Source organism: Gossypium raimondii, chromosome 6, assembly GCF_025698545.1.
Source record: "Gossypium raimondii isolate GPD5lz chromosome 6, ASM2569854v1, whole genome shotgun sequence".
Lineage (NCBI taxonomy): Eukaryota > Viridiplantae > Streptophyta > Magnoliopsida > Malvales > Malvaceae > Gossypium > Gossypium raimondii.
The window spans coordinates 56,048,586-56,059,326 of NC_068570.1; the positions used below are offsets into that span (position 1 = coordinate 56,048,586).

Below are 10,741 nucleotides of genomic sequence, written 5' to 3' on the forward strand. Positions count from 1 at the left end.
AATTTCAATTCAATTTAATCACGAATCTTGAACATGCACAATAAAAGAACTTTAAAAATAATTAAAAATTATCATTATTTATAATTATAATTTAATTATTTAAGATATTTAAGTTTCAAATAGTCCAAAATTCATTTCAAAATTTCTAAGAAAATACTAACTACTTTATAAGTTTTATAAAACATTCAAAACCATATTTATTAATCCAATATTAGCCATACTTAAAATCATTATTGATTAATACAAAAATAATAGAATGTACTTTATGTTTTGAGAAACTAATTATTTTAATAAAAATCAGAAATTTTCATATTTGTTAAAATTATTTAAAGAAATTAAGATATACATCATGAGCGTAACAACAAAGTGATTAATCATCTTGTCATGAGTATTCTCTAAAATGATAGACGATTGATCACGGAATGTAATAAACTCCTTACCATTCATGTTTTTTTATTAAATGATAAATTTATCCCAAAACATTACAACTCTACATTACAACCCAAGCTGAAAAGTAGGAAGTCCATTCCGAATAAATCAATATTGTTGAGAATAATTAAATTAATTAAGATAATTTAAATAAGAAATAATTCAAATCTTACAAACCCAAACAAATCATAGATGAATCCCGAAGTAATATTGAAATCAAATCATAACAAAGTAACAATGAAACCAAATCACACTTAGAATTCGAGCATCCTTTCATCGAAGAAGTAGGAATGAAATGCCAAATCCTTTGTGAACTCCTTTGATCAAATAAATCCGTTGGTGCTTTTCATTTGAATAAATCACATCTACAACCATGAACACAATTAGAACTGATGTTGATAATGAAAACAAAATCATGAAATAATAGCAATCAACAACATTGATGATTGAAAAATAATTTTTTAATCATTTAGAGTACTTACCACAAAGCTTTAGGCTTAGTCACCTCAACAGCGTTTGTAGTGGACAATATAGTTGCATGTAGATTTTTCACACTTGAGAATTTCTTCTTGGCAAAGCTTACCACAATAAGAGCATTCAGGGTAGCCCTCGACCTTCCTAAAAAATTTAAGATCATGATGATGATTGTGATAACGAGAAGGAAATGTGACCCCATCCTTTAGAAATGGAAATTGTCCAAGAACACATTCGATATGAGCAGAAGTATCACAGAGTGAATAAGAATAATACCAAAGGCTTGGATCTCTATCTTGCTCACAAATATCACAATAACTTTGCTCCTTATCATCACGATAAGTAAGCTTTATCTTGTGTTCATCAATTTTGTAAAGAGCTGAATGTGGTAATGTTAAGCATCCAAAATCCAAAGCAAATCTGCACTTTCCACATCTGAATGCACCAGGCCAACGTCTATTGCCACAACCATTACATTTCTCCCTGTATTTGAAATCAAAAAAGAGAAAGTGTTGGTGTCCTTCACATTCAATAATATCAGCAACTTTAGCACACCTTAAGCACATCTTCCTACGTCCTCCAAATTTGTAGAAGAAACCACTACAATATCGATCGCAAAATAAACATACCTCGAAGCTGTAGAATTTGAGGGTGGCATTGCTTTGACGAAACCAATGTTGCTTGATTCTTGGCAATTCAGCACAGGTTTTATGAAGAAAAAAGGGGCATTCTGAACAATAATAGAAAATATTTGAGATAGGTAGCATGCACCCATCACATTTTCTATCAATTTCCTCGTCCATCTTGTCTGCTAACACCAAGCAATGTTGATGACTCAAATGTTCAATCTTTGAAGCTTCCCCAGCTTCATTCACCTCAATAACACGAATGATGGAAGACTGCATAGATTTTTCTTCAAGCTCCTCACATTGCTTTTCTTCCTTAATTACCTTGTACAACTCATGATCCTCTAAGACACAATTCACATGGACAACGTAATTGCAAGCTGGCTTCTTACAAGAGTAACTCCCACGATCTAGTTTTACTTCATTGAAACAAATCGTGCAATCTTGCCTTGTAAGATCTTCAAGAAAATATTTGTGAAAAATGCAGTGATTATGTCGAGAAAATTTGATAATACGTGGGAGTGAAGTGCATTTCTTATGGACCATGACGTTGCATGTGGAACATATATAAGAAATAAAATTTCCCTTAGTGCCACATGCATCACAAATGAATGAACCTCGTCTTCGAAATAATGTGAATGGGTGTTGATGGTGGCTTTTACCTTCAACAATGGACATTGGAAGAGCACATCCAATATTGATGTTGAAAGGGCAAAGAGTACAACCATAAAAAGGTCCAGAATGACGCTTTTGGCACAGGTTGCAAAAACAATCACTATCACTACGGTTAAGAAAAATAGGGTGTATGTGATACGAAGGGTGATTAATTTTAGTAGGTAACTCATCAAGACATTTCTTATGAAGGATAAATAATATTGTTCGACACTCAAAACAAAAAGAAACAAAATTTGTCAATGGTTCATGACACCAGGAGTAGCTGAATCTTTTGAATACATCTATGGCCATGGGACTTTCTATGAAGGTCAATGGATGTCTGTGGATGTCATGTTTGGACGGTTGGCTAAACTTAAATGAAGAAGATAATTAAGCACATTTGATTTCAATGGAAAACAAACAACTAAGACATTCATAAAAAAATATGTTACGTTCTTCCTTGCATAATACACAACCATATACCCTACCACCATAATGGAATGGCCCTTGTCAAAGCAAAAGACCTGCGTTTGAGTGTTTGGGATGGAGAGGGTGATCAGGAATCTCAAGGGGTGCCTCTGCACATTGCTTGTGAAGGTGATAATTGCAATGAATACAAGTGAAGCATGGAGCTGAAAGCAGTTCCCCACATCCATCGCAGTGGGCTTTGAGACCTTCATTGTGCTCTGCCACTAACACCAAGGGATGTTGTCGATGAAAAGGATGGGTAATCTGTGGCACCGACTTGTCGTGACTCGCACTTTCATTCTCGTTCTTCATCTCGATTAATTAGTGTGGTTGTGAGAAATGAAAAAGATGAAGGAGATGATAGCAATGAATGAAAGGCAGAGGATGAAGGTTAATGAGTGAAAAAGAGTTGGCTACAAAGTCGTAGCAAGTAAATAAAGAAAAGAATGGTGTAGATGGTTTGAAACATCAACCTGAAGCCATTGCAATTCATATTTAATAAAGCGTTATGGTATGGTTAATTGAAAGTAGAAAGAATATGAGATATGTAAAATGGAGTTGGTAATAAAAAAGATGCCAACTATCTTCTCTTTCATATAAACACTCAAAACCATATTTATTGATCCAATATTAACCATACTTAAAATTATTATTCTATAACTCTTAAATTAATAAGAACAATAATAGAATGTGCTATACATTGGTGATCATCAACCCGAGTTCTAGATAAAACCCGGGTCACCTATCTGTGACTCGAATAGGTTCCACCGAATGATTGAATGCAAGGTGAACCACGAGAGAGTAGCAGGGGAGTTCACAGATCTAGTACTTTAAATATTTGTGTTCGTCTTCTCCAAATTTACTTGTTTATTGTTTGTACGAGTCAGTCCTAGACACATTGTTAAGGTAGTACAATTTCTTTCTAATAATGAGTTTAAATTTCCCATTAGAGTTAGTGATTTATAGTTGTATATTTTATTATTTTTAATGGACTTATTAGCCAAATAGATCACATATGATTCTAATAAATACGAGTATATATATTGGATAAAGATGATAATAAGATCACATATATGCAATTTTGTAATAAAATTCAAATATAAAATTTCATAATTTGGTTATTAATGAATTAAATCTAAATATTACTATTTGAATCCAAACTATTAATTATCTATTAGTTATCCAAATATGATTAATATATAAATCTAGTAAGTTAAAAATTAAAACAATTTTTTAAAATGTAAATCGAATCATTCAAATCAAAAAATATTTTTTTAGTATAGAATTATAGTTAGTAGTTTAAGTATATCATATCAATAATATTAGAGTAAATTGTAGAAAGTAAAGTATATGTGTAATGACCCAAAATTCACGGGCATCGGAAAAATATAATATCGGGCCTCCGTCTTAGTAAGCTGAGTCTGAAAATAATTATTAGAAATATTTATTAGACTAGTTGTGTGTTTAATTATGTTTTAGATAGGTGAATTTAGCCTAATTAAGAGTAATTAGTAAAAAGGATTAAATTACAATAGAAGTGAAAGTTTAATTATAGATTAAAATAAAATAAGAGGGACTAAATAGGTAAATAAGCCAATAGCTAAAGTTTAGGCGGCAAAGATGGAAAATAATCTGAGATTTTTATGTTTTATATATATTATTTTATTATATAATATATATTATATTATATTATATTATATTATTTTATATTATATAAATTAAATAGATGACAAATGTATGGTAAAGATTAAGACAAGTGTAATAGTAATAATTATATAGGTACACTTGTAATAAAAATAAATATATGCTTAAATAATAAGTAAAGATTTTTTAAATATATTATTATTAATATTATTAGTTAAAATAAAAGAAATAAAGTAAAAGAAACAATGAAACAAAGAAGAAAAGAAACAGAATAGCTAGAAAAGAAACAGAGAAAGAGACGAAAACAGGGGAAGAAAAAGGAAAGAAAATAAAAGGGAAATTGATATTTTAAAGCTTCAAGTTAATTGGTAAGCTAAATTTAGCCCTTTTCTCTTCATTTTGATGTTTTAGAAGCTTTAAAACAAAGTTTTGTTGAAGTTAAGTGGAGGTTATGGAAGTTCATAGGTTTTGAACATGATTCATTTTGAACAAGTTGTTAAATTAGGGGTTTAGTTGATAGAATTTCTAGTTAGAATAGATAAAAGAATGATTTGTAAACTAAGTTGTAAGTTTTACATAGTTGGGATTAAGTTACAAAAGCTTTAAATTAGGGTTTATGTTGAATAAATGATGGAATTGAGGATTTATTTGATAGAGTTTCTAGTTAGAGTTGATACAAGGATTAAATTGTGAAGTAAGCTACAAGTTTTGAATTTTAGGGATTAAATTGGGGAAAATTCGAAATTAGTGAAAATGCTGAAAATTTTGTAGATAAAATTTAGTTTAGAAGAAATTTGAATAGAAATAGAGTGTGAATTAAATTAGAAAAGTAGATAAATTTAGTTAGGATTAAATTGGAATCAAAGTCTAAATTAGATAGAAATTTTATTATTATTAATTTATGTTGTAATTAATGGTGTAAATTATTATTATTTTCATAGCTAACAAGGAACTCAAGCATCGGCACACAAAGGAAAGGAGAAGGTTATTGAGGAATAATCGAGTAAATTCGGGTTTGTATTACTATAATTCAAGTTATTTATTATTAAATGCTAAATTTTAATTTATATGTGTCTAGTAAATGAAATGTGAGGTAAGTATTAATATTAGTATTGATATTATTATTATTATTATTATTATTATTATTATTATTATTATTATTATGAGTGGGAATTAAATTGAATAGTTGATATGAATTAATATTTGAATTGTTTGTTGATTGAAAGCGGGAAATGAATTTAAATCGAATTGTGAATGGTATTAAATTGTATGGAAATGTATTGAGTTGTGAAAGTGTGTGAATTTGTGAAATAATTATTGATTGAAAGGTGGAAAAATGATTGAATTGAAAGTGTGAGAAATTGTGATTGAATTGAGAATATATGTGATTTAAATACCCTATTAACTAGTCGGGCTGAGTCGGATATAGTTGGCATGCCATAGGATTGGAAGAGTTCAGGGATACTTGACCTCGAGTCGATGAGACACTGGTGTCACTATATTTCTTCGGATAGATTCGATGAGGTACTGGTACCAACTTTCTTGGCTTTGCCGATGAGACCTCGGTGTAACTATTGCTTGAACTATCCGATGAGGCACTGGGTGCCATTCTGGTGTGTTTGGTTGGATCCGTGTATCCGCCAAAGTCCGAGTTTTGTTAATAGGGTAAATAATGAAATGATAAACCGAACGAGTTGGTCAACGAGCTATTGAAATGATATGAAAAAAAAAAAGTTGAATTGTGAATTGAAATGTGAAATGAGATTGAGAAATGAACCTAAGGTTCATGATTTGTTCAAACTCAAATTGTGGATATACGATATTGGTTGATGAATTGCTATTGTTGAAATATTGAATTTAAATTGTATATACGAATTATGCATTACATGTTTATTATTGTTATAATTTGAATTATGGTAATACCACTGAGTATAAAATACTCAGCGTACGGTTGTTTCCGTGCGCAGTCGATAGGAGTCAAAGGTCCCGGTTCAGCATCCAGATCAATCCCGACTTCAGCATAATTTTGGTGATGTATATTTCTTTTGATAATGTGGCATGTACATAGGATGTGTATAAAGGTTGTTATGTTTTAATATAAATGGTAAAAAAAAATGTTAGTATTAAAAGTTTATGAATTATTATGAAAGAAGTTTATCTATTTTGATTTATTTATTACCTTGTTAAATTTTAAATTGATATTATGTTGATTGAGTTTGATTAGAAGTAATTAGAATAGAAAATGTGAATGTGGAATGAATTGGTTGATTTGGTTATATTTGGAAAAGATATGGTTTTAATTGCAGGTGGTTCTATGTAAAAATAAGCAGAAATGCTGCCGAAATTTTTATAAAATTTATAAAAAAAAAAAAAAGAGAGAGATGAAGTCAATTGGTAAACAAACATATGAATTTATGATTTTATTTCAATATGATTGTTAGTTATTTAAGAATTTTTGTAAACTGTCTGATATGTCCGGTAATGCCTCATAACCCTGTTTCGGCGATGGTTCGGGGTTAGGGGGTGTTACAATATGGGAAAGTCGCAAATTAAAGTATTGTGCTTTGATTCATTGTAAGCACAAAGAATGTTTGTTTTGGAAACTAAAAGGAAGCATGGCTTATTGTTCAAGACTTAAATACATTTTAATATATTAAAGAGTAAGCAATGAAATTTAAAGAGATAATTTTGTAATCTTTAATTATGAAACTGCTTCAAATTTCAATTTTGTTTATTCCACTCCAAATATGAATCTAGTAAGTTATAAAATCAATATATTTTTTATTTCCTCTAAATCTGTTCGCTATAATTTTCCCATAGACAATATTATTGAGAGAGACAATCACAAACATAGAATATGAACAATAAAACAAGCTTGAAAAATAGTAAAAATTGTGTCATTATTTATGATACTAACTTAATTATTTTAAATATTTTATTAACAATTTTATGCTTTTTATAATATTTTTATATTTTATGTAATGGCCCAAATTCAAGGTTATCGGAATAGTAGTTTCAGTAACCACAAATCCGATTTAAAGAGAAATTTATTTTAATATTTTTGCATGAATATTCATATGATAGGAAAATCGTATGAAGATATAGATAGAAGAATTTTACAAATTTAGTGGTTAGTTAGAAAAAGAAATTATTGAAGAAATTGGGTAAAAACAAGGTATCGAGACCTCGATCTCGTAAAATCGAGTCAAAAATATTTTTATAAATATTTATGAAGTGTTAGTAATATGGTATTAAAATTTTGTTAGAAAATTTTAATGTTTGGGTAGTCAATTAAGTGAAAAAGACTAAATTGAAAAGGTGTAAAAGTTACTAGAAGGATTAAATAGCTCAATTGTTAAATGAAGAGGGACATAAATTGCAAATAACCCCAAAAGGAGATATTTTGGGCGGCATACGCTGAGAAAAATCAGGAGAATTGAAGAATTAAGGGTAAAATTGGAATATTACAAAATATACTTTAAAAGTTAGGACTAAAGTGGAATATCTAGAATTCTCTTTATTTTTCTGCATTCTCATCAGCCAAAAAATGTCCTAAGGGTTTCTTCAAGCTGGTTTTTCATAATTTCTGCACCAAGTGAGTTAATCCTTGCCTTTTTCTTGTAATTTTTGTGTTTCTAAGACTTTTACAACTAGGTCCTATTACTAAATTCATTAGTTTTTGATTTTATGAATGAATTTGAAAGTTGCTATGAATATGTGCTAGAAGTTTATGATGAAATAGGATGAAATTGAAGCTTTAATTTGTTTATGAGATGATTTTATTAGGTAATTTCAATAGAAATTGGTTTGTAGGACTTAATTGTGAAAAAGTTTAGAATTAAAGTCTAATGCTAAAATTCTGATTTCCAAAGCTTATAAAGTAGTTTAAAGTGATGGGATAAAGTGTTAATTGAGAAAAATCGGCTCAATTGAGAGGTTAATTGAGCAGGGATGAAATTATCATTTATTGAAAGTTTAGGGAAAAATGGTAATTAACATCATACACTAAAACAGTTTTGGACAGCAGCAGTACTCTAACTTTGAAAAATCACCAAAAATGGTAGAGATCGAATTAGAGGATGAATAAAATATGAAATTAAAGCTTATTGAGTCTAGTTTCTTATAAAAGAAATGGTGTAAGCAATAGAATTGTAAATCATGAGATATAATATATTTTGTGAGACAAGGTCAGAATGAATTTGGGTTCCCCTGTTCTGAATTTGGAAAATCATTAAAAATTGTACAAAAATTATTATGAGTTATAATTTATATGGTTAGAATCCTTAATGAGTCTATTTTTGGAAGAAACAAACAGAAACATCATCCAAATTCTGTACTAGGAGATAATTAATTTTTAGTGAAGAAGGGTCGGAACTGTCAAACAGTGAAACAGGGGAAACTTTAAAGAATAAACTGTACTTATTGGCTAAACCAAAAATTCTAAAAATTTTATGGTAAGAATATATGTGAGTCTAGTTTTGGGGAAAATTAGAGAATCTTAATTTGGAGTTCCGTAGCTCAAGATATAAATAATTTAGCGACTGTGACTCAGTGAGACAGCTTTGAATGTACTATAAATAATAATGGAATTATAGAGAATGTTACATATGAACATGAAAAGTATTAGATTAATGATTAAATTTATTTATTTAGATCCGGAAAATTCAAATACGAAGCAAGATCGAGAAAAAGAAAAAGTTCGGGATTAGTAGATTTTTTGTTACGAACAAGTGTCGAGGTAAGTTCGTGTAACTTGAATTATATTCTTAAATGCCTGAAATGTTTGTTATTGATGTGAATATGATTTGAATATTCATTATATGAAAATTGATGAAACATTGATATATTTGATAAAAAGGGGAAGAAATCCCGGTTGAATGGAAGGAAAATTCGATGGATCTCTGAAAAGGAATTGACGGTAAAAAGGATCTAGCCCGGACGGGTGATCCTATCCTGATATAGCCCTCCCGAAGAATATGTGGAAAATGGATTTAGCCCGGACGGGTAATCTGAGTTAGGGTCGAATTTAGCTTGACTGTAATTCAGATCCAAGCTCATTAGAGTAATTGCCGTTCTGAGGATTTAGCTTTGGACGGTAATCCCGACAATACTCTATGAGTTTATATTATAGGGATTTAGCTGGGTGGTAATCCATTGTAAGGATGAGGTTCGCGGGAGTGTGCTCTCTGAAATGGAAATGTGCACACATGAATATGAATTGACGGACCCGGATTTGTACACTAAAGTGTACCTCTGAAAATCCATCGAAATTCCGAGAAATTCAACGGGATAAATATGGAAAAATAACAAGGGAATGGAAAATATGGAATTGATGAGCTCATCAATCATTTGTCTTTGTAATGAATTTATATGATGTTTACTTAACTAATGCAAAAGTTGAGTTTGTATGTGATAGGTATATGTTTATATGAATTGGATGTGTGCTTGTGTTATTAAATGATAGGTGTATAATATGGTAAGTATAATTCTTGTTGCATGAACTTACTAAGCACAATGTGCTTAACCCGTTCTCTTTTTCCCTATTTTGTAGTGCTCAGGAGCTCAAAGGTTGGAGATTAGTCGGAGCTTTATCACACTATCAACCCATATCTTTTGGTATTTGAAAATGACTTATTTTGAAAGAATGGCATGTATAGACTAAATATCAATATTACATAGAAATGAATGTTTGTAACTTAGCTGTTGGTATGGCTAGAGTAAGTATAACTTTGAGATTTTGTGAAAAATTTCTTATGGCTTCGATTTAATATCAGTTTAGTCCCGATGTATGTTTTGGGCTTCGGAGGCCCATCCAAGGGACGTCATGACATGATTCGATAAATGAATAGTAATTAAACTCGTAATAACAGAAAAATTAATTTAGTAAAATCTGGTAATGCCTCGTATCCTATTTCGGCGACGGAAACGGGTAGGGGTATTACATTTTATTAACAATTTTAATAATTTTCTATATTTTTAAATATTTTTTCATAATTTCATAATTTTTATTTTTTGTAATTTACATATACTTTTTGTTATTTTAATAATTATTAAATTTTTTTGGTAATTTGAAATAATTTATATATTTTATTTCATTTATAATATGTTTTTTTGTACTTTTATATATTTTTAATTTGTATATATTTGTATTATTTTTATATTATTTTAATATAAAATATCATATTTCACTGCATGGCATAATCCTCGTGTGCCACGTGGCGAAAATAACCTTAAAAATAGTTATTGTTACTCTTCAATGATTGACCGTTAACTTTAACAGTTAAATTATTTAATAAATTGAAATTTTAGTGTTCAATAGCTCAATTGAATTCAAAAAAGTATAAGGGCTTAATTGATCTTTTGAAAAATTTAGGGCTTTAAAGATCCTTTAGCCTTAATTTTTACATCATAGTTAACAAATTTCAATGCATCAAATATATGATATA

The 10,741-nt window shown here is 29.5% G+C and overlaps 1 protein-coding gene and 1 long non-coding RNA gene across 2 annotated transcripts; one reads left to right on the forward strand and one right to left on the reverse strand.

Annotated features, from left to right (window-relative positions):
• Window positions 1-935: 935 nt before the first annotated feature.
• Window positions 936-2,963, reverse strand: LOC128041775 (uncharacterized). The gene is made up of 2 exons (XM_052632095.1): window positions 2,708-2,963; window positions 936-1,987 (listed from the first exon to the last, which is right to left on the reverse strand). Exons 1-2 carry the CDS (start codon window positions 2,961-2,963, stop codon window positions 936-938), a joined length of 1,308 nt encoding a protein of 435 aa, XP_052488055.1.
• Window positions 2,964-7,827: 4,864 nt separating this feature from the next.
• Window positions 7,828-9,952, forward strand: LOC128041794 (uncharacterized). The gene is made up of 3 exons (XR_008196643.1): window positions 7,828-7,890; window positions 8,949-9,033; window positions 9,847-9,952. It is a non-coding gene; the product is annotated as an uncharacterized LOC128041794 (long non-coding RNA).
• Window positions 9,953-10,741: the final 789 nt, after the last annotated feature.

Excerpts from the sequence above, each read along its gene's own strand:
- LOC128041775 (XM_052632095.1), bottom strand. The coding sequence starts at position 2,963 with ATGAAGAACGAGAATGAAAGTGCGAGTCACGACAAGTCGGTGCCACAG. Across the intron at positions 1,988-2,707 it reads TCCCAAACACTCAAACGCAG|ATCTTACAAGGCAAGATTGC; the intron begins GTCTTTTGCTTT and ends ATTTTCTTGAAG.